The 24770-nt window shown below is 45.6% G+C and overlaps 1 protein-coding gene across 3 annotated transcripts in view; it reads left to right on the plus strand.

Moving 5' to 3' along the window:
* NQO2 (N-ribosyldihydronicotinamide:quinone dehydrogenase 2) overlaps positions 1-24770 on the plus strand; it is a 59269-nt gene that overhangs the window by 22567 nt on the left and 11932 nt on the right. For 2 of the 3 annotated variants that reach the window (XM_077492110.1, XM_077492109.1), the window contains one exon: positions 2670-2771. In XM_077492110.1, the coding sequence (XP_077348236.1) occupies positions 2670-2771 (102 nt within the window). Of the gene's footprint in view, positions 1-2669; positions 2772-17013; positions 17138-24770 lie in introns of all 3 variants that reach the window. The other variant, XR_013277597.1, reaches the window with a different exon arrangement.

Genomic DNA, 24770 nt, shown 5'->3' on the forward strand with positions numbered 1-24770 from the left:
GTACTGTATATGGACACACAGGAGAGCACAACCACTTGCCGGTTTGGAAACATGTTATATGCAACTAATGCTCTCAAAATAAATTCCTTTCTGCGTTACATTTATTAATATAGATTATTGTTATTTGCACTGTTAAGTAAAGGGGTTATTTAAACATTTTGTTCTACATAAGTAATTATTTTCCATTTTGAATCGACTTTAATTGTTGCCTACATGCAGCAATACTTGAAATCCATAACTCCCTGAAATAATATGTTAAAACCTCTACAGGTTTAGTTTAAAGTAGATCTTCATCTAAAACCCTTTTTAAATTAGGGTTAGAATCTCTGTCAGAGTTTTATTGCTGTCTGTGACCCCACTATAAAGATTCCCTTTCAGATTTTGTTCTGGTAATGTTTTGCAAAAGTAGTAAATGTGCGTCTCTGGGACAACACTGAATGACCGCAAGAATAACCTGACATACGTTCTAACCCAGATGCAGCGATTCGTAATTTTTATTTGTGTCAACCTAATGCTTCAGAATGTGTTCCAAGATCCCTTTCTCTGGCATAAAAAATTCTAGGTTGCTATTGCAACTTTATTGCTAAGTTACAAAGTTACAAAGTGCGAAAAACAGTTTTGAAGAATTTAGTAGGTTTTTAGAAAACTTAGGCCTCATGTGCATGGATGTATATAGGCATAGCATAAAAACTCAGCATTTTCCCTTGGCTGGGAAGACGCAGATGGGGTGTACAACCTGTCAAAGTGAGTATCCCTCCTGTACTCATGTAGACCACTATGTTCAGGGATTCACTATCCATCAGAAATTTTGGGACCCCTTACATAGCTTTAGGCCTGGGCCCCCCTCCCCCCCAAGCCTGACCACCAACATTACCCAGAGTTTAATACCCCTTTCACACTGGGGCGGTGCACTTGCAGGAAATTAGAAAAAGTCCTGCAAGCAGCATCTTTCGGGCAATGCGGGAGCGTTGTATACACCGCTGCTCCACCTCCCATAATTGAAATCAATTGGTACCGCTGCCGATGAACCTGCAAAGCGCTTCGGCAGTGGTGCTTTGCGGGTGCTTTTAACCCTTTCCTCAGCCACTGGCGGGTGCTCATAGCGCCCTGTTAGCGGCCGAAAAGCGCCGCTATAACAGTGGTAAAGTGCTGCTAATTTACTACTAAAGACCCCCTGTTTATAACGCTATAAATGGTGCCTGCAAAGCACCCTGAAAGAGCCGCTGCTGTCTCTCCAATGTGAAAGCCCTGAGGGCTTTCACACTGGAGCGGTGCATTGGCAGGACACTAATCGCTCCTCCATCGCTCCTGCCCATTGAAATCAATGAACACCGCAGCTATACCGCCGGCAAAGTGCTGCTGCCCTTTTTCAGCCACTAGTGGGGGTTAAAAGCTAGTGGGCGAATTCCCCCGCAAATATGACGGTAAAGCGCCGCTAAAAATAGTGGCGCTTTACTGCCGACGCTCCAGTGTGAAAGGGGCCTAAGGCATAGTTCAAACTGCCTATGCAGATAAGGGATGTCTGTAAATAAAAAATAAAAAGCATTTGGAGCCAGAGCTGAGGACCAGCACTGTGTGTAAACTGCTGCCTGCTTGTAATCTGTGTCAAAGAGACAGGAACTCAGCTTCATAATGCTGAAGAAGATCTACGAGCCGGTGTTCTGGCAGATAGTGTCCTGCCATCATATAGTGTCTGCCCTGTACTGCGCATACGCAGCACAGGGCAGAAGAAGCTTCGGAAAATCTCCGAAGATGAACGGCGCCTGCGCCGTGAGTGGAGGTGGTAGCCCCACCATCCAGGCGGACATAGGGTTGTGAAAATTAGAGGGCCCCTTGCGGGTGAGCTTCGCTCGCCACGCTTCGGGCTCGGCTCTTTTATATTCCTACTCTATGTCCACTTGGATGGTGGGGATAGAACCTGGACTCACGGCGCAGCAGCCGTTCATCCTCGGCTATTTTTGGAATCTGTGTGTGCTGTGTACTGCGCATGCGCAGTACACAGCGGACACTATCCGATGGGGGACCATATATGATAGGACACTGGCTCCTCCTGTGTGTCTTTGCTGGCTCTGGACTGCAGGCTCTGTGTCTCCGCCCCCTGGATGCAGGCTGATGATTGGTCCCCTGTCCCCCATGGGGTCGGGATCTCTGCAGCTCTGAAACTCAAGTCTGACTGCAGACTGTGTCTGCACTGTGGGGGAAGTGAAAGGAGGATTCTTTCTCTATAGCTGCCGGCCGCCACGCAGGCTAGCGGCGGCACAAAAGATCATAGATTTCATGTGATGCTGTAGGTGGAGCGGGCCCTGGCCAGCCGGGCCCCTTGGGACGCTCGGGCCCCTCACTTGAGTACTGCCTGTACCGCTCTGATGGCGGCCCTGACTATGTTGATCACTTTCACAGCTATCAAAAGGTTTCACCATTGGAGAATTTTCCACCAAGTGTTGTGTGCTGAAGCATCATCATTGGCTTACAAAGGTCAACGTACATATCATGGTGTTCAATAAAACACAGATGGTACAGTGTTTTTTCTACTATTTGTCCTGTTTAGTTTCTGTAGCAGTTCCTAGTATGTTAAAAAATAGGATTGTAGGCAAAGTAAAGTAAATGAGTAGAAAATCACATAGCTTCCTCCCATTGAAGATATATAATCTTCCTTATTTGTTCGACAGGGTAAAAAAGCACTTCTCTCCTTTACAACTGGAGGAACAGAAGAGATGTTTAGCAAAGAAGGAACGAGTGGAGATGTCCGGTATATACTCTGGCCTATGCAAGTAAGTGTTTTTAAATTAATTTTAAAAACATTTGTTTTTGAAAATTAGAAAAATATCTCTGGTACAGAAGCAGGGGAGGGCTGGCAGCCTTAGGCCTGGGGGGCAAGTCCAGTCAAGTGGCCCATTGAACCACTGAATCAGCTCACCACTCAGCTACACCACATTCCCTGTACAGAGAGAGAGGGAGACTGCTCCACGTTGCCCCAAAGAGAGAGAGACTGCTTGACACTGCCTGCACAGAGAGAGAGACCGCTTCACACTGCCTCCACAGAGAGAGACCGCTTCACACTGCCTCCACAGAGAGAGACCGCTTCACACTGCCTCCACAGAGAGAGACCGTTTCACACTGCCTCCACAGAGAGAGACCGCTTCACACTGCCTCCACAGAGAGAGACCGCTTCACACTGCCTCCACAGAGAGAGACCGTTTCACACTGCCTCCACAGAGAGAGACCGCTTCACACTGCCTGCACAGAGAGAGACCCCGTTTCACACTGCCTGCACAGAGAGAGACCCCGCTTCACACTGCCTGCACAGAGAGAGATCCCGCTTCACACTGCCTGCACAGAGAGAGACCGCTTCACACTGCCTGCACAGAGAGAGACCCCGCTTCACACTGCCTGCACAGAGAGAGACCCCGCTTCACACTGCCTGCACAGAGAGAGACCCCGCTTCACACTGCCTGCACAGACCCCGCTTCACACTGCCTGCACAGACCCCGCTTCACACTGCCTGCACAGAGAGAGCAGTCACTTTCTGTGCAGGCACTGTGAAGCAGTCAGTCTCTGTACAGGCAGTGTGAAGTGGAGCAGTCTCTCAGAGAATGGAGCAGTCTCTCAGAAAGAGACTGCATGATTGCCCCCAGAGAGACTGAGAAAAAGAGCTTGCCCCTTCCCCACACCCAGTACACAGACCAATGAGACTGCAGGAAGATGAAGACTAAAGACTGTGCTGTCACTGCCACCACAATAAGCACTACCTGTGGAGTCCGGAGCTTCTCTGGTGAGTGAGCACCACACCACTGGGCAAGCCAAGCAAGCAGAGTAGCTGAGAGTCACAGTGAGCGCAGCAGCCTAAACACACAAGTCCTGCTGTCTCCCCGGCATGAACTCCAGATTCACCAGGGTGCAAGTTCCTCCTGTCTCAATTGCGGATAGTAAGAAATGCACATGCAGGCGCATGCCGGAGCACAGGCCAGATTAAGGGCATTGTGGGCCTGGTGCTGCAGTGGAGCAGGTTTAGTAGTGGCAGGGATATGAGGTAAGTAATGTCATATCCCAGCTCTTGCCCAGACTTGGTCACAGCCCCACAGGGCTTTAATGTTAGGGAAGCCCAGAACTTGAATTACCAAGCTTCCGTAAGAGCCGTGTGTCGGTGTGTGCTCTGAGGTGAAAGTTTACAAGCCATCAGAATACAGTGATCACTGCTGGCAGCTATAGCAGCCAGCACTGATTGCTAAAAAACATAAAGACACGCTGGTTGTACTGTCAGTTGATGGAGTCAAATTCTGTACAACCAGTCTGCACAGAGATAGATTGAAATGTCTGCTGAACCGGCAGAATTTCAATCTGTCTATTGTGGCCTAAGTCCACCAGTCCCTGGGTTTAATAATATCCTCAAATCTTCTGAAAGGGGGGCTCCACTTAGGTGTAGAAATTCACTTTGAATGCCACCTTATTTCCAGAACTCTCTTTAGGGTCCTTTAACACTGAAGGCGCTGTACAGGTGTTTTAGTGCTAAAAAATAGCACCTATAAAGCGCTTCTTATGCCACCCCAGGTTTCCCACTGGGGCGGTGCGCTTGAAGGACATTCTGAAAAGTCCAGCAAGCAGCATTATTGGGGCGGTTTGGGAGAGGTGCCCAGCCCATTGAAATGAATCCAACACGGCCGTTTTTAACACTTTCTTTGGCCACTAGTGGGGGTTAAAAGTGCCCCGCTAACGCCACTAAAACAATGGTAAAGCGCCACTAGAACGAGCAGCACTGTACCACTACCGCCCACATCGCCCCAGTGTGAAAGTACCCTTTGGTATTAGATGTGCAAACAAAAAGGTGAGACCACATCTAATACCTACAGAGAGTAATGGAAATAAGGTGGAGTTCAAAGTGAACTGTGTCATTACCTGCAGGGATTGGCATTTAGGGGGGTTAAAGCAGGAAGGGATGAAATGTGATATCAACTATTCACTGCCTGTCAAATGCCTCTGAAAAGTGACCTGAGCATGGATCACTTTTCAGAGGAGTGGCAGTGGCTGCTGCAAATGAATACAAGCATTTAGGCTCACACTGGTGTGCTGCGGTTTGGCTGCAGTGCGGGTGTACTGGCGGGTGTCACACCCCCTCAGACTTCTTTTAGGTTACTCATTATTGCTGCATGTTCTGAAAGTGCACCAAACATGCAGCATGCAGGACGTTTTGTGCACTTTCAGAACATGAAGTAAAAACGTGCATCCTCTATGTCTCAGGGGCAACATGCAAGATGACTGCCAGTACACCAGCACTGCAGCCAAACTGAAGCATGTCAGTGAGAGCCCACATCATACCATCTAGCCCTAGGAGGGAAAGGTACTGGCACAGGCTGCTAGAAGAAAAATCCTTGGCTGCAGAGAGGAGGAGCTCACTTACTTGGATGGTCCCAGCCAGGGGCGGACTGACAACTCAGGGGGCCCCTGGGCAATCAGAGATTATGGGGCCACATAGTATACACAAACACACACACAGTATACAATCACACACACAGTAAACACAGACATGTTTCTATTGGCTGTGAAGGTACTGGAGAGGTGGGGCAGCTATAATCTTGGGATTTACATACTGTCCCTGGTTTTACTGAGGCTGGCAACCCTGATGGGGCCCCCTAGTGGCATGGGGCCCTCGGGCAGTGCCCGAGTAGCCCAATGGTCAGTCCGCCCCTGGTTCCAGCCTCCCAGGAGCCTCACTGGATTCCAGCCAACTGCTCAGATTGAGCAGAGAGCAGGTCCAGCCTCTGCCAGCCAATGGTGTGGAGTAGGGAGGGGCTGGGCGGGGCTGTGCTGTGTAACACAGACTGTCAGCTCTGACATGAAGACATCGCTGGCTCACAGTACTGGACTCGGCCAGCTCAAGAACTGTGCATGTTGCGGTTTTGAGCTGACGACACAGCAGCCTTTGCCACCGCATATCAGAGCAGCCCAGGGGGCAATTGCATCCCTGCCCCCTGGCCCAGCCCTCCCCTGTACAGAAGGATCATATACATTTGACAGCTGTACTTCCATACTTGCACATCTGCTGTAGTAGAACAGTCCCAATTTCTAGTTTACACTGATACAGTGGATTCCTATGACCACTGATGTATGACAGTGATACCTGAATATTTCCTATATGTAATGTAGACAAGAACAGTGGTTTACTGGTTCCACTGATAAGGGACACTGGTCTGATGCATCCAGGAGTGATCTGTATTTATAACATCAGGGAGTCTGATTGGATATCTTTTTTTTTTTTGCTTAAAATTAAAAAAAGGCTCTCTAAACTGCCAAATATTTTTTTCTTCAGACAAAAAGTTCAATTCACAAGGATACAGCCATGTGATTGTAATTTTCAAGTCTCTTGGACTGAAAATAACTGTATTTAAAAAAAAAATAAGTATCCTTATTATGGTCAGAGTGCGGTGCACAAGGACCCTGATAGGGGTGGGCCCACTGTGCACTAAACACACAGTGCACACATGAAGGAGCTGTTACCACTCCATCTGCCCTCCAAAATGCTCTGCCCTCTGTGCTTATGTGGCCCCCCCAGCAGTACCGATCCTCTCTGGCTCTCCTGCAGCTGCCAGCTTCTTCTTCTCTCCACTCCCACCGGCTTTGGGTCCTGCAGGGGCACGCTTGTTCATGTCAGGATCTGTAGCGCTCTATTAGAGGCACTTTTTGCTAGTTGGGATATACTATATGCCGATAGCACTGCTGAATCTCAATGGCATTTTTTCCCGTATGGACCCTAGACATTTGAGTGCTATTTTGTCCATTATTTGATATGAGATGCACGCCTGCCCCTGCCGTAGCAACATTTACTTACTGACTATTTGTTGGGAATATCCCACATCTTTGGTAACCCTGAAGCCACTGGCGATTTGTACATGAGGCCTAGCTCACCTTAAGATAGTGAGATTCGCTCTCCTCCCCTTTCTTTCTTTGTTATATCTCTGAACCTTGATTGTCCTGAAGAAGCCTCACGGCGAAACGTGTAGATGTACAAGGGCTCATTGTACAAATTGCATAATTTTTACATGAGTTTTAATCCTGTAATTACACCATGTACTTTTTTCAAAAAATATTATTTTTTTACTTCTTGCTTGTTTCCTTGGTCAAAAGTGCAACCTTGGTTACTTTTCCCAGTGCCCCTTTTTCTCCCCCCTACAATTTACGGATATGACATTATGAGTGAGGTTCTCTTTTATTCTGTGTCCTGCAGGGGTTGTCACAGGGGGATTTCACTCTGAAAATAAACAGGTGTTCAATGTATCCCTGTGCAGACAGTCCTATTCACATCAACTGTGGCTGCATGGACACGGCCACTGTTCTCGATTTCACAAATGTCAGATTGGGAGCAGTGACTGTGTTCATGCAGCCGCTGCATTCCAATTAAAATGAAGGGTCTGCCTGCATAGGGATGCACGGAACATCTGTGCATCCGTGTGCATATAAACACGGTGCTCACATAGGTGTACACTTTAGTATGCCTCATGTGAATGAGGCCTTAGTAGGAATTTAACAGGAATTTTGTAAATTATGTTGTGTTTATGTGTGCTAATAATGATTTAGTGTATTTTTAGTGGAAACAGTGATTTAATAAACATTTAGGGGGATTGCAATGGGGGTCAGCCTGTCCCCCAGTACAATCCCTCTAGGTTAATCTGAGTTACCTGGGGGATTTTACTGGGAGACAAACTGGCCTGGGGAGGATTATATTGGGGGACAGATTGACCTGGTGTGTATAGATTATACTGGGGGACAAATTGACCTGCGGTGGGAATATGCTGAGGGAAAGACTGACTTGGGTGGGATTATACTAGGGGACAGATTGACCTGAAAGGGAGGTGGGGGAAGTTTTATACCAGGGGAAAAACGTATCTAGGGGGGAAATGTCCCAGGGAACAGATTGACCTGGGGAGGATTATACTGGGGACAGTTTGATTTGGGTAGGATTATACTAAGGAACAGACTGACCTGGAGGGGGGCAGGGATTATTCTTTCTGGATTGACCTGGGGTGGAAGGATGATACAGGGGCCATCTGTTCTGTGGGACAGACTGAGCTTGTTTTATGTAACCACACTCCTTAAAGTGGAAGTAAAGTCTGCTATAAAAGTAATTTTTAAGGGCCCCCCAGGTGGGTTATGTCATAAATTGCTAGTATACACAGCATATTAGTACATTATGGCAGATGTACCTGTCACATGGTGTCCTTCACCGCTGCATCGATCCGCCAGGCCCCGGAACTTCCATCACTCCATCTTCATCCCTTGCCTTTGGCTATTTGAAAGGACAGGCCATGACGATGTCACTCCCATGCATGCGCACAAGAGTCACATCACTGCCGCACGAATCGGAGCTCTAAATGTTCGCTGAGCTGCACATGCATGGCATGACAGCTGACAGACAGAAGGATGCATTTTTGGCAGAAAAGACCATTAAAGTCTCTTCTTTCATTATTACCCTGCCTGCCTGTCAGCCATTTGTGCCTTTATTTCCACTTTAACACCCCATCCTTAACACAATTTGGCCACACCCACTGTTTGCCACTGTTTTTACATCCTAGTACAATGAAAACCATACCCACTCTTTACTCTGGTGCACTAAGCACACCACATTTTTTTTTTTATCAAGCAAAGGGGCCCAACTTATGATCTTGCACATAGACCTACTGTTTTCAGAAAACACCCCTGTTTCTGGTGTGTTATATGTGTCTGTATTACTGGATGCTAAATGTCTTAGCCCCTGTACACACGGTCGGAGATTTCCACAACCAAATCCGTCGGATTTTGCCCGTCGGATTTAGTCCGACGGATTGTGTCCGAAACTGTTCCATACACACTGTCGGGCCAAGTTGGCGAAAAATCCGATCTTTCAGAACGTTTGATGTAGGAATTTGATGTGAGCATGCGTGGCACTTGGTCCGATCAAAATTCTCTACACATGATCGGATTAGGTCCGATCGGCCCAGTTGGTCAGGAAATATTTCCAACATGTTGGAAAATTGGGTCCGACGGATATTCCGACGGAATCAGTCCAATGCATACCACACACAGTCGGATTATCCGACGACACAGTCCGATAGGACACATTCCGACGGATTCTCCGACCGTGTGTACAAGGGCTAAGTTTGTAATGCACATGACGTGTAGGATTCAGTACCAAAAAATATAAGGATATAGATTTTTTTTCTTCTGTTCACTCACTTGGAATTTTTGTAAATTGGTCAAAAATAAACAATTAAAATATATATTTTTGAAAGCATTCCTATTTTATAGCATTTTGGGGTACTTATGTCAAAAAACAATATACCGTATATACTCGAGTATAAGCCGAGATTTTCAGCCTCTTTTTTGAGGCTGAAAGTGCCCCCCTCGGCTTATACTCGAGTCATCGCTGTCTGCCCGCTCGATCAGCGTGTCGACCAGACAGACAGCGGCCATTCTAGAATTCAAAAGCCGCGCCTCCGGCTCCGCCTTCGCCTGTGATAGGCGGAACACTGAATTTCCCAGCAGCCTGTGTTCCGCCTATCACGGGCATCGTCTCATCCTCGTACTACGAACGAGGATGAGACGATGCCCATGATAGGCGGAACACAGGCTGCTGGGAAATTGAGTGTTCCGCCTATCACGGACATCCGATAGGCGGAACAGCAGTCAGTGGGAAATTGAGTGTTCCGCCTATCACCGACGGAGGCGCGGCTTTTGAATCCTAGAATGGCCGCCGACGAAGAGCTGAAGGACGGAGGCTCGGCTCGGGACAGGACGGGCCGGGCCGGGACGGGCCGGGACGGGCCGGGCCGGGCCGGGACGGGACGCAGGCTGGACGGGACGCAGGCTGGACGGGACGCAGGCTGGACGGACACAGGCAGGCTGGACACAGGTAGGCTGCACGGACACACACACACACACACACACACACACACACACACACACACACACACGGATGCATGGACACACACACACACACACACACACACACACGGATGCATGGACACACACACAGGGATGGATGGACCCACAGGGATGGACGGACACACAGGGATGGACAGGCATGTCTCACCCTCGGCTTATACACGAGTCAATAATTTTTTCCAGTTTTTTGGGGGTAAATTGGGGGCCTCGGCTTATATTCGGGTCGGCCTATACTCGAGTATATACGGTATGTGGATTTAAAGAGGAAGTAAACCCTGATGGGTTTACTTCCTCTTTCATTCCCTGCAAAGGCAAAGCATAATGGACTACTATGCATCGCATAGTAGCCCATTATGTGTCACTTACCTGACACAGGAGCCAGCGATGTCACCGCTGTCCCCTGTAGTCCGGCGCATCCATCTTTTCGGTGGGGTCTCGCAGCTCCGCCGCTGTCATTCGGCGGAGCCGCGATGACATCACTCCCGCGCATGCGCACGGGAGCCGACACGTGCGGCAGCTCCATTGTTGGAAATGCCGCGCTCAGTGCGCTTGCGCGCCGCTGTCTACGGCGCATGCGCCTTAGACAGTGGTGCCTGTCTTCGGGCAAATATCTCCTAAACCGTATAGGTTTAGGAGATTTTTCTTGGACCTACAGGTAAGCCTTAATCTAGGCTTACCTGTAGGTCAAAGTGGTTTGTAAGGGTTTACAACCACTTTAAATAGCAGATAAGTAGTTAATTTCTTGTGATTATATAGGTGTTGCATGCATGGAATTGGTATACAGAGGAAGCCAGAACAATTGAGAATATTTTATTTTATAGTGACATTGCATGTACAAACAAGTAATGTTATGAGATTCAATAGCATATGGGAAACCCAGAATGAATATATGTGGGAGAAATACTGAGACTGATATATATGTGAAATCATATAGAGATTGAGCAGACCCTGCTTATTTTAATGCATTATGAATTTGAATGAAACAAATCTGGTTAACAAATGCAAACTTGATATATTTATAATCAGGGTTACATTTTCTCAGAATTTTATGTTGGTTTGTGGACAGCTAAAGGGAACAGATTACGGGCACTGGCTGGACAATCCTAAAGTAAACCTGTCATGATAGAAATGTGGAGCTTGTCATTGCTGGCCTTCTTATAAAAATAAGCAAAATGTTCTGTGCAGAGGTAGAGCGTGAACTACTTAAATTCCTTTAAGGCCCCTTTCACACGATCAGCCCACAAAGATCCGCCTGTCCGTTTTTCAGGCGGTTCTGAACGGGCCACCCATTGACTTGTATGGGCAGGTGGATGTCAGCGGCTGCCATCCGATCCGACAAGATCTGCTGAAAACAGACGCATGGCGATACATTCAGCAGATTGGATGGGATTGAATGAAAATGGACATGCTGTCCATTTTCATCCGATCTTCCCATAGAGAACAGCAGGGGTTTGACAGGTCCGTCCCTGCACAGTGAGCAGAGATGGACCTGTCATCTGCCTGCTCAGCAGGGTTCAACGGAGCGTTCCCCTGCTGAGCTGGCGGAGTCCGCTGAGCGGATCCGCCCCATGTGAAAGAGGCCTAAGAAGGTACCATCCCTTAAAAGACAAATATAAAACTACAGAATTGTTTTGTGACTTTCTATGTACCTTCTCGGGTTTAATGACCACTTGACCAAACAGTTATAAAAGAATTTTCACATACCTTTATTCAAAACATACATTATACACTTCTTTATAAAAGAAGTTTGTGTTAAAAAAAATGAATTAGCAAACGATTTGTCCAGTATGATGTCCTGGACTGAGATCTGGTTTATTTTTTTTGTCTAGCCAATGCATTTCGTGGGTTGACCCGCTTCATCGGGGCCTCAGATCCTGTTAAATATTTTAGCTAAATAAAAAGAAGAAATACTTAAAAATTTTAAAAAATCAATAGTCATCTCAATGAATATGGTAGGTTGGGAAATTTAAAGAGCAGGGTGGGTAAGGTGGTTGCTTTGACAAAAAAAAGTCAGCATGGCCCAATAAACATGTAAGGTTTTTCTTTTATCACTGCTAGTTGACCTGGGTCTTGCAAGTTACTATCACTGAGTCTCACTTCTGCTGTCTTCCCTGGAGGATAGAACTGGTTGCTAGAGCTGCTCAGCATTTTGAGTGACCTGCATCCTGATTCAATGATTGCGATTTTTGTATTTCCCTATTTAAGGACTTCTAGAGGAAAAACATAGGCAAAAATGTTGACTACTACTACAACAGGAAAGGGGGGGGGGGGGGGAGGAATGTATGCAAGTACTTTGCAAATAATAAAGTGCAGCGCTAGGTTTGAGTACAAAATGACCCTGTGCATGAAAACATATATAAAGTAGGTACAGCACAATATTGTAAATGTGCAATATAAGCTAAATCACAAATAACATAGATTTAAGTAAAGTGCAACTATGCAGTGCAATATAATAAATTGTGCTGTGTGCAACCTAATAGTTGTTATTAGTGCAGTCCTATGCGACAGTGTATAGTGAAACCAAAGTCGCATTCAAAATGCACAAAAGTGCAAAAAACAATGTAAATAAAGAAAATATCAACATTTTATATATAGCTGGAATCCAATGTAGTGACTTCAAAGTGCAACATATAACGTAGATCAAGTGCTCAATCACTGTGTTTCCCTTCACCTTATTAAGATAAAAGGCTTACCAGAAAGCCTGCACTTTGAAGTCACTACATTGGATTCCAGCTATATATGAACTTTTGATATTGACAGACTTTAACTTCCTAGATGCCTCTTTTCTTCCAGAACTCCAGCACTATTTTTGTTCAGGCATCATCCAGAATCAGCATATAGTTTCTGGATTAAGAAATTACACGGTTTTGTAATTCTTGTAACTTCAGAATGGTCTTTGTTTTCTTTGTGTATCCAGTACATGCCTCAAATAGTTCTGCTGCTGTGCCAGACAATGGCAGTTTTGCAACAGTTCAAGTGAGTGATCACAGGGATAACGGAGACTGGGCAAATGCTCTCGATCTGCATGTAGCAGAGTGATGAATGACACTGATCCCCCAGAATGCATACTGCTTTTTAAGTGCAACGCTAGCCAAAATGTTTTATTTTGTTATGTATAGAGCAGTAAAGGGTTAAAACCCCTGTCACGTTGATATTGCTATTTTATTCTGTGTTCAGGAGATTTTCTCTCACTTCTTGTTAGGACATCTGGTGTGAAGTCTGTCTTCCAATTGTGCAATACCATCTTGTCACATGAGACTCTGGTGGAGACTACAAGTGATCAGACATTAAGCAGGCATGGTCCACTGTTACTGCCAGGAAGATGGTCTAAAGCAGGGTGTCTACTACAACCCTCTGGTCACATATGGCCTTCTACTGGATTTTACAGCTAGGGTCAATGGTGTATCCCCAATGTACATAGCAGTGGCGACTGATGCTCAAAATCTTAGGGGGGCACAAACAAACTGGAAAATTCAGAAATATACTTTAAAAAAAAAACATCAATTGCAGCCTCACTGTGCCCATCAAATGCAGCCACTGTGTCCATCAAATGCAGCCACTGTGCCCACCATGTGCAGTCACTGTGCCCACCATGTGCAGTCACTGTGCCCACCATGTGCAGCCACTGTGCCCACCATGTGCAGCCACTGTGCGCATCATATGCAGCCACTGTGCCCACCAGTGGCGGCCTGTGCACTGTGGGCGCACGGGCACCGCCTCCCTATCCATGCACAGGCCCTTTTCAGGACACTGAACGCATGGATTCCTATGGCAGGGGCGGGAGGGGGTGGTACATTTTGAAGCACCTGATTAGAGCCAGAAGCTATAATAGGCTTCAAAATAGGGTGGGCTTGAGGCGCAGAGAGTGTGCGCCCTGATCCCACCCAATTGTATACCGATAGCGAATGAATTTTCGCTATTTTCACAATAACCCTCCTCCTCAGGAGGCAGGGAATCAGACCTGTTTCCTGATTGGCCAAAGTGCCAGGCCGCCCTATTGGATGCGGTTTAGACATTAATGACTGTGTGTTGAGTTATTTTGAGGGGACAGCACATTTACACTATTATATAAGCTCTATATATAAAATGTGTCCCCAGGGTGGTATGTAGGTTGGGGTACCACCACCCTTGTGGTGGGGTATATTGGTCATGTGTATATATAATTCTAAGTTAACATTCACTTTTTGGATAATACCCCTGGACTATGCATACATTTCTGTCCCCTAGGGAAGACATGCATGCATATTAAAGTGATTGTAAACCCTTACAAACCACTTTGACCTACAGGTAAGCCTAGATTAAGGCTTACCTGTAGGTCCAAGAAATATCTCCTAAACCGTATAGGTCCAAAAAGACAGGCACCGCTGTCTACGGCGCGCAGGCGCACTGGGCAGGCCGCAGATCGCAGCGATATGCCGCGAGTGTCGGCTCCCGTGCGCATGCACGTGAGTGACGTCATCGCTGCTCTGGCGAATCACAGCGCCGGAGCAGCGAGACCCGGAAGTCACTCTGAGATCCATGGCAGCGGCAGACATGAAGACGGAGGACCGCTTTGGGGGCTTCGTTCTCAGGTAAGTTATTCATAATGAGCTAGTATGCTATGCATACTAGCTCATTATGCCTTTGCCTTGCAGGTTGCTTTTTTTTTTTCCCCCATGGATTTACAACCACTTTAAGGTCCAACAGGAACTCTACTACTAGAGGTGAGGTATACTGTATTTGTCCATCTATATAATACACTAAATTAAAAGAAAAGCTACGCTGCAGATTGCTACAAAAAACATGAATGGTTAATCCATATAGTGTATATAAAATATATAGTAAAGGACTACAAAAATAAGTGAATTGAAAGGCACATCTTCATGGGTGTCGTGTGTAATATCACCTTGGAGGGCTGAAGAACCATAGTTTAATTTATAGCGTGGACCATTTAATTCCTAATCTCTGGATTTTGGTTTATATATGGTTATACCAATATTTGGACATTAGATGCATCCATTTAACTTTTGTTTATATATTTACTCAGTTCAATATTGTTTCAATTCACTTTTTTTGGAGTAGGCCTTTACTATATATTTTATATACACTATATGGATTAACCATTCAAGTTTTTTGTAGCAATCTGCAGCGCAGCTTTTCTTTTAATTTACGTTATTATTGTGTGTATCTCACATTAAGTTGCAGCTAATTCTTTATGAACTTTTTCACTCTAAATTTCAGAGGGATACACTAGACAGCACTGTATTGCCACTTTTCCATATATCATACACTAGCCCCAACTCATATTGGGTACCATAGTGGATCATAGGTACCACTGGGTTTGATATAAAGCAATCTATATCCAGGTTGAGGCCCCCAGGTGCCAGGGACCCCAACCTGTATATCCATCTAGTTTCGTTCTGTGAGACCTGAATCTTCTTGTTACCCCCTCTCCAATGACCCTTAATAAGATCTATACCTTAGACGATTAGTCCTGAAGGGTCTCTCTTATGTATTTCATTGAAGTGTCATGACAAGTTGTGTTTGGGGAAGCCTTTTCTGATGTTATTAATATGCCCCCTGATCCTCACAACCAAGGGTCGTGTGATTCTACCCACGTACTGGAGATGACAAGGACATTTGATGATATATGTAACATGAGCAAGCAAAAAATGTGTAGCGCTGAGGCTTGTAATAGCCATGTGAAAAATAAATACAAGTCACAAAGTGAACAGTGAAATGTGCAGGTAAAAGTCCAATGACCAATGTAAAACTGGAAAATGTGAGTCAATATAAGGGATTTAAATCCAAAATGAGGATCAACCGTGGTGTCTCGGAGATGATGACTACACAAGGATGTAATGCTTGTGACACGGAGAACATCAATGCTTAAAAACACTCAATGAGGTACTCTTACCAGCAGAGATGGACACACGTACCATATGGCAGTGGATCAAATGCGATGAGTAGTTGTCTTTGGATATGATACCGAGGTACCAGATGCTTGTCTTTAGATATGATGACGCGGTCCCAATCATGGGGATAGGATCACAGCCATAAGTAATCTCTGAAAACATCCGCCACTTCAAAATCCAACCCGTCAGTATTCACCAGTACCGAAAATATCATAAAAAAGGAGGAAAAAAGTGCTCCATATAGTGCAGATCAGCCAGTAATGTTTTATTGGAAAATTTCTCACAGTCAAGGAAACATAAAAAGGACACATAGCCATCCCTATGCGTTTCGACTCAAACAGTCATCAACAGGGGCATCCTGGGATCCCAGGATGCCCCTGTTGATGACTGTTTGAGTCAAAACGCATAGGGATGGCTATCTGAGAGTCCCATACTGCTTTTTTAAACGTTTTTATGCTATTTTTATTACACTATTGTGTAATAAAAATAGTGTAAATCCATTTTGGATTTAAATCCCTTATATTGACTCACATTTTCCAGTTTTACATTGGTCATTGGACTTTTACCTGCACATGGCACATTTCTGTTCACTTTGTGACTTGTATTTATTTTTCACATGGCTATTACAAGCCTCAGCGCAACACATTTTTTGCTTGTATCTGTACGACTTTGTTTGAGTGTTAGCTGCTACAGAACTTTATTTTTCTTTTGTTTCATGTATATCACCCCCATTTTTTAGGTTTAGCGCAGTGTTATCCCCTCCTTTATATGTAACATGAGTACTGTTACATGTGATTAATTCTTTTATTTGATACTCTCTTTTTCGTGGCTGTTTTTTGCTCACCCTGCATGACAGACATCTTTGACACTTATAGAAGCCCTTCATTTGTGAAAAAAATCTTAACTGGTTTTGGGGGATCAATCACATTGTGGACTAGGTGATTACAGAGTGAGGGAGCTCTTCTGTACACAAATTTTGGTTTCCCTGGCAAAATTTTAAATAATACTCGGTCTTCCTTCAGAATGGCCAGTATTTTTTTATAATATGTTCTAAGGCTTGCTATTGTGTATTATATTGTATAATAAAAGCCAAATCCTGTTGGTTAGCATTTTTCTTTACTCTTTTGGTAAATAGAAATAATAAAAATGGACAGGAATGTGCAGTTTTCAATTTCGCCAATGTTGATAATTGGTATCCCTTTTCCAGAAATCTTTTACTCAAAATGTCCACTTGTACCTCAAAATCTTCCAGGGAGTGACAATTCCTCCACAATCTTAGGAGTTGTTCCTTGGGAATATTCCCTTTCCACATGGGATGGTGGCAACTAGAGGTTGGTATATATACATTGCGGTCAGTCACCTTAAAGAATGTTTTGGTATGTAGGTTTTCCCCACTTTTAAATATCTGCAGATCTAGGTACTCAATCTGTTGGTGATTCCATTTACTGGTAAAGGTGATCTCATATCTGTTATGATTCAGTTCTCCAAGGAACTTCTCAAAGGTCTCAACCATACCTTCCCATAAGATGAGCAGGTCGTCTATGTATTGACTGTACAGTTTGATTTGGGGTATCCTTGTTCCATAAATGTGTTCCTCCTCCCACATGTTCATGAAAAGGTTGGGAAACACTTGGGGCATAGCGTGCCCCCATAACTACCTCATGGAAATAGTAATTCTTCTTTTACCAGAAGTAGTTATTTTCCATGGATAATTTGCGACCTTCAAGGATGAATCCAATTTGTTCCTGTTTTAATCCGGTATTTTCATGTAGAGCCTCCTTCACTCCTTTTAGTCCATCCCTCTGTACTATACTAGTGTATAGTGAATTTACGTCTATAGTGGCCAATAAACAGTTGTGAGCGCCAGTGACTTTTTGAAGATCTTCTATAAGTTGTGTGCTGTCTCTTAAGTAGGATTTCCCTTGTTTGACCAGCAGTTTTAGATATTGGTCCAGGTATTCACCCAAGGGTGAAAAAATGTACTTAATGCCACTAATTATTGGTCTACCAGGTGGTTTCTTGATCCTTCTGTGAATTTTTGGCACATAGTATATAACTGGTGTCTTAGCTGATTCTGATATAAGGTATTCCGCTTCTTTCTTGCTTAGTATTCCTTCCTTCTGACTGGTTCTGTTTTTTTAATTTTTTACAACTTTTTTGACATTTTAACAGATTAACTAGTTTATCCGGAATTACACAATTTGGAGCCCATCTCTTTTTTACATATTAAAAGGAAAAAAAACACAGCCCATGATCCAGTGACAGCAGGATCACAGGAACTGTCCCCAGAGGGCCTGGAGGCTCTGGGTTTCCCCAGGATGAGCGCAAGGAGGGAACGATCAGTCTGGCAGTCTGTTGCATACTCACCACATGCGTTTTATCCCTGCAGGGGTGCCAGGATCTAGTGAGTAGGGATCTAAAAAGGGGGAGCACAACAGTCACCTTATTATTTTGACACTAGGATTGGAATCAAGTACAAGCCCCAAGTCACCTTGAAACAGCACAAGTCACTTGGAAATTATGTTATCATTTATATTGGACTGCCATTTGATTTATATTATATATATATTGTGGTGAATCTCCAATCCTGGGACCGGGTTTTGGGAACAGCCAGCAGTCTGGCTGGATGATTGCACAGGTGGGTCTTGGGCTTAAAACAAAGCCAACACCATGGTTCTGGGCTCCACCCTCCCGAGGAGTCCAGGCGTGTAAGGGAGAAGAAGTGTGCAGGTCTGCACAGGTCGGTCTGTCAGAGTAGACAGAGGGTCCAAGCTTGTGGGCTGAAAGAGAAGCTGTTAAAGAGTGCTGAGGTACTGGGTGTACAGGAACTCTGTTAAAGAGCCAAGAGGGCTGCAGCAGAAGTCTGAGCAGCAGTGCTGCTAAAGAGAGCCAGGTGGCTTGGTATTTTTGGTTCTACATACATTACTGCTGTGGAAAGCTGAAACCCCTGTGTGGGCAACTATTTTGTTATCTGACTTTTCTTTCTTTAATAAAAGTGGGCCTACGAGCCCTTAAACGACATCTGGTGTGGATCCAGCTCACTGGTAAGCTCTACCTTTAAGCTAAAATAACCCCCAAATATTACAAGTGGTGTTCGAATGCGGGCAGAAGACGGTGGAATCCGGGTCCTTGCTCCACAGTAAGTTCAAGTCAGGAACTATTGGCTGTGTGTGGAAGTGCAGCCAGGCAAAAGGCATTCCGTGTTGCAGGTGGTGTACCTGTGAATGAAAAGTCAATTTTTTTTTTTCCTTGCTATGAACTGTGTTTGTGTGTATGAGACAGCACAATCAGTGTGTGCAATGTGCAGGTGAGGAAAGCTTGCATGAAGAGAAAAGCAACTTGCTTTAAAAGAGACACTTTCATTTTCCTGGACTGTTTAAAGTTGCTCTGGAGTCTCTAAGTATGGGGCGGTCAAAGCTCTTAAAAGAAGCCAGGTTTGCTGAAATGAGAGACAGAGCTCTGTGGTTGGAGGGGATGTTACCGCCTGAACGAGCCCCATACATACCTGATCAGAGTTTATCAAGGAGAAAAAGGGCTGGGGTTGTCCCTAGCAACCCTGGTGCAATGAGTGCACAGGTGACTGCTGTTATGGAGAGTCCACCAGCATTTGAATCTGCAGTGGATTGGTGCAAGCGGCATTTAGCAGCACTGAACCAAGCTACAGAGGAAAGGAAGCCAACCCTCAGTGCAAGGGAAAAGCCGCTGGATGTCCATAACTGGAAGAGGGCTGTTGTTGCCCCTGGCAAAGCTGCTGCAGTTAAAACAACAGCTATTGTGAAAGATGTGAATGTGTCACAGCATGAGATGGGATCCAGCAGAGTGAAGCCCATGCGATATGCAAGGAGAGAGGCTGATCAAAGGCTGAGGATGAGAGTGGTTGCCCATAGCAACGCAAAGGAAGCCAATCGGGCTGTCTCTGTACCATGGGCTATGTCTAATAAGTATCGTGGAAAGTGGCTTAAGGAGGAGCCAGTTTATCATGTTGGAGAGAGCCAGCAAAGTTCTGCTGGGAGAGTGCGGTCTCCCATGGCAACCGGAGTGAAATTTATGCCTGAAAGGAGCTGCAATAGAGGTTTGGTTCAGCGTCCCCATAAAGAGGCCTGTGCATTCCGGCCAGCTGGGAATCACCAGGAGAGAATCGCTTTGGGAAAAAGTCGTCCAGTACCATGCCTGGAATGTGGCCAGCTGGGGCATGGCATGTTTTCTTGCCCTAGGTTGTGGAATACAGCTGGAGATAATGTTGCTGAGAAAGTTTTGTCTGTAGGCCCAGAGTCCGGTGAAAATATGTTTGCAGTCACCCCTAGCAACAAGAAGTTTCCTGTTGTGCCTGCAGGGGGTGCTAAACGGTGGGAGATGCCTGCTGTAGTTTCATCCCATGGCCACCAGGAGGAGTTGGCCAGTAAAAGTGCAGCAGAGGACTGGTGCATAAGACAACGTACTCAAATGAAGATGGTGACCCCAACTACTGCGGTGGGTAAGACTGTCTTTAATGAAATGATGGCTGGAACTGCTGATTTCATGTATAAAAGGACTGGTTACGAGACTGTCCATGATGATGTGAGAGTGACCCCAGGTAGTGGGGCCACTGAATGTGCACTTGAGAATGACTTTTCCCTATATAGTGGGAATGCAAGGGTTAAAATCCAAGTAGAACCTGTGTTGATGACTAAAAGTGTTGTGTTTAATGACTATCAGGCTCAAGTTGACCATGGGCTAGGACAGCCTACAAATGTGAAAAATGCTATAAGTGTTACTGTTAATGAAAAGTTTGCTGCTGTTGGGAAAACTTTTGCTCTGGAAGAACCTGGGGTTATCAAAAATGGGCCGTTGCCTGTAGCAACTGGTGGTAAGACAGCACAGTTGTCCACAGGAATCTCCAGGGAACTTCATGTGTTGGAGTCAGAGGTTGCCCTGGACAACTGCGATGTCACTCTGGTGGGACAGAATGGAACTGTACCGTGTAATGGTAATGTGTTAGTGCAAGCTGCTAGTACTAAAAATGTGCAGGTATATGGTGTATTGCAACCTGTGCTACCACAGTCTGACATGATTTACAATGACTGGTGTAATGAGTCTGCAGCTGAGCCAGTCTGTTCTTATGTGTCTCCTTGGGCAGATGGATCGGTGCTGAGGAATACCGCAGAAGGGAGCGCACATACAACAGATTGGGATAGTTGGAGCAAAAATCTTATCTCCCTGATAGATAGGGCTTTTATGCACAAAGATAAGGTGGACGTGGTTTCTGCTGGGCCAGCAGGAGGGGCTGCAGAACAGCCTGTACCTGAGGGCGCGGTGGCTGCTGCAGGAGTTAACCCTGGTGAGCAGGATGAACCAAATAAGGGCACAGCAGAGACATTGTCCGTGACCCACAAAACTGAGGTTGGCATGGAGTGTCAACGTGACGTCACTGGTAATGTTCTGGAGCAGTTCACTGATGCTGAGCCTGAGAAGTTGGGTATGAGTCCAGCAATTGGCAGCGCTCTGATGGAGCACCAGGCTGTGTTTACCTCCAGCTGCGAGAAGGTTCCGTTAACCATTGCAACTTTTCAAGTCTCAGCAAGTGAGTCTCTCTGCATCCCCAGTGTCATGAAAGTCCCCAGGAAGGACTTAGGTCTGGAGTCAAGGGCCTGGTTATTAACCGAAGCATTAAAAGAGATGCTTGAACTTTGGGATGTACAGCCAATCTATACTAGTGTGTCTCCTCCACAGTCTTATGGTCTGGTATTGCGGAGTACCACTAGGTGGAGCACTGTGTGGCAGGCTGTACAGATCAAAGCAAAACAGGACAGGAATGGTTTATTCCTAAATTTGCTACTTTTGTTAAAAGTTGCTGCTACGTATGCTGCTGGACTACGTGCAGAAGAAATATTTGAGACAGACTTTGGAGAAGTTGAAAATAAGCCTAAAATGTCTGTGGTTACACCTCCTAACAGCCAGATGGGAAGCATTTCTGCTGCTATGGTCCAGTGTGGTGCTGGTCAGTTGGTGAAGGGTGTGTATACTGCACCAGTAGAAAAACCACATGAGGTGGAAGGGCCATGTGTGGACCTGAAAGCAGCAGAGATCCGGACCAGGGCTCAAACAAAGGTGGTTAAAGAGGCTGGGGTCCCCAGTCCAGTGGTTGGTTTAGGTGACAAACCTAATAATAAGGTCCCCGGGACAGGGGAATGGACAAGGAGCGTGCTAAAAATTGTATGTGAATCAGACGAGAGCTTGCCTGTTCCGGTGGATAAAAATACAGATGGCATCAGAACGGGTCAAGTGGTAGGACAGCTGCCTGCAGAGTGGGTGAACCCAGGGGAGGTGGCATCCTGTGAGGTTCCTGTGGGTGATGGCGGCCGTCTGGTATGTGTGCCCTCTGCAGACTCTGCCCTAGCAAATTTTGAAAAAAAAGGCATTGGTGACATGTGCAACATTGAGAGGTCTAATGTTGGTTTGAATATGTCTGTCAATGATGAACCAAATAATGTGTTAATGGTACATGATAATGTGATGCCCAAAGGTACAGGTAAACCTGGTAAACAATTAGTGACTGCTGAGTCAGGTACCAGAAAAAAGAGGTGGGTTTCTGTTCTAAACACTATAGAAATAGGCCCCCTACAGTCTCAGAACAGTACTGCTGAGAGAGTTTTGGGGAAACCTGGGAACCTGAAGCGTGGAGGCAGAAGGGTTGGTAGAAAGACCAACGGGAACCCATTAAGATTTCAGGAGAGGAAGTGCTTATGGAAATGCACTCGGAAGAAAAGTTGGGAAGGTTGCATCAAAGCTCATAGCAGAGTGACAGTAAGGCTTAGAGGGAGACACCAAAGGAGGCATTGGGTGGAGTTCCCCGTTGGGAGAAGCAAGGTTGGACAGGAGTGTACTTCTGTAAATGGTATCTGGCACAGAGGTGCCAAAAGTAACTTGGGTGTTCCGCCCTCTGGGTCGAAACAAAGGGGGGGGATATGTGGTGAATCTCCAATCCTGGGACCGGGTTTTGGGAACAGCCAGCAGTCTGGCTGGATGATTGCACAGGTGGGTCTTGGGCTTAAAACAAAGCCAACACCATGGTTCTGGGCTCCACCCTCCCGAGGAGTCCAGGCGTGTAAGGGAGAAGAAGTGTGCAGGTCTGCACAGGTCGGTCTGTCAGAGTAGACAGAGGGTCCAAGCTTGTGGGCTGAAAGAGAAGCTGTTAAAGAGTGCTGAGGTACTGGGTGTACAGGAACTCTGTTAAAGAGCCAAGAGGGCTGCAGCAGAAGTCTGAGCAGCAGTGCTGCTAAAGAGAGCCAGGTGGCTTGGTATTTTTGGTTCTACATACATTACTGCTGTGGAAAGCTGAAACCCCTGTGTGGGCAACTATTTTGTTATCTGACTTTTCTTTCTTTAATAAAAGTGGGCCTACGAGCCCTTAAACGACATCTGGTGTGGATCCAGCTCACTGGTAAGCTCTACCTTTAAGCTAAAATAACCCCCAAATATTACAATATATATATATATATATATATATATATATATATATATATATATATATATATATATATATAAACATTTTTCTGGGTTTTTTGCACAGTGTTTGATAAAGCACTTAAAACACCCACACCACTCTAAAGAGTGATCCTACAAAACCTGTATCACTTCCATTGATCACTTCTGAATGTGGCTATATATATGTGTGTATGGGTCATTTATAAATGGTTATGGTTAATGTTGGTTAAACTTGACGGTTATGCACAGAGTAGTCTATAATTGATGAATACAACACTGGGTTTTTTGGAGCACCAACACAATTCTAAATAATTGTGATATATATATATATACCTTATCACCTTCCTGTGAAGGGGGGATTTTTTTACATTACTTTTCAGCACTTACCTGTGAAGGGGAATTTAACCGCTTGTGGACCAACCGCAGTTTTACTGCGACAGGTTGGCTCCGCTGCACGAAGCCATGTTTTTTGATTGAAAATGTATACTTTATTTTGCAAGAAAATATACAAAAAACAAAATACTTTGAACAGGGTACATTCCACACTGTACTGCGACGCAGCGCATAAATACACTACATAACAATACAGTTCCAAGCATACAAATAAATTACATTCATCCTGCGGTATGATGCCTGATGTGTTGCGCAGAGTAATAATACCCCGAAACATCACATCATGCATGACGCCGCATTACCCTGAAAGCATTACCAAAAACATTACCAAAAACATGTCATCAAGTCATACAGTCTTAGTCAAAGTCAAAATGGCATTTCAATGAGCAACAGGTGTGATGGGGGGGGGGGGGGGTGGAGAAGGTGGGGTAGGGAGGGAAAAGAGTTCACAGGCTCGAAGCTTTATTGAACTGCCAAAAAGGGTACATAGTGGTGGGGGGGGGGGGGGGGGAGGGGAAATCTTCAGACCTCCTCTTCCTCCTTGTTGTCCATCAGGTGATAGTCTCTGAGCAGACTGTGAATCAGTCTGCGGCAGTCCTTGATGGACATCCTCTCCCTCTGGTGGATGAGGCGCTTTCTGGCACACCAAACAGCGTCCTTAAAGCAACACAGCACCCGCCAGGCACTATCAATGTCCTCCTGTGAATGAGTTCCACAAAAGAGTCCGTTCAGCACACCAAAGTGTGTAATGGCAGTCTGTGGAACAAAGTCTTTGAGATCAGGTTCCAGAGCCCTCAACAGGTCCTGTGCAAAGGGACACTCCCAGAAAACATGCAGAGCAGTTTCCTCCTGGATGATGCAAAAGGGGCAGTGTCTGTATCTGCACAGGTTTCTGTCATGCATGAATGTCCTGAGTGGCAACCCCCCTTGGATTGCCATCCATGCCAGATCTTTGTGCCTGTTGGTAAGTCTCTTTGAAGAAACATTCCTCCAGACCACTTTACAAGTTGCTGAAGGGAGGCCTGGAACAGTCTCAACAATGTCCGATGCTCTGATCAACTTGTGGATAGTTTTTGGCTTCCACAAGTCGGGCTTCACTCCATGTAG

This window comes from Lithobates pipiens, unplaced genomic scaffold, assembly GCF_037356315.1.
Source record: "Lithobates pipiens isolate NorthernLeopardFrog02 unplaced genomic scaffold, aLitPip1_a1.2 Scaffold_19, whole genome shotgun sequence".
In the NCBI taxonomy this organism is placed as follows: domain Eukaryota; kingdom Metazoa; phylum Chordata; class Amphibia; order Anura; family Ranidae; genus Lithobates; species Lithobates pipiens.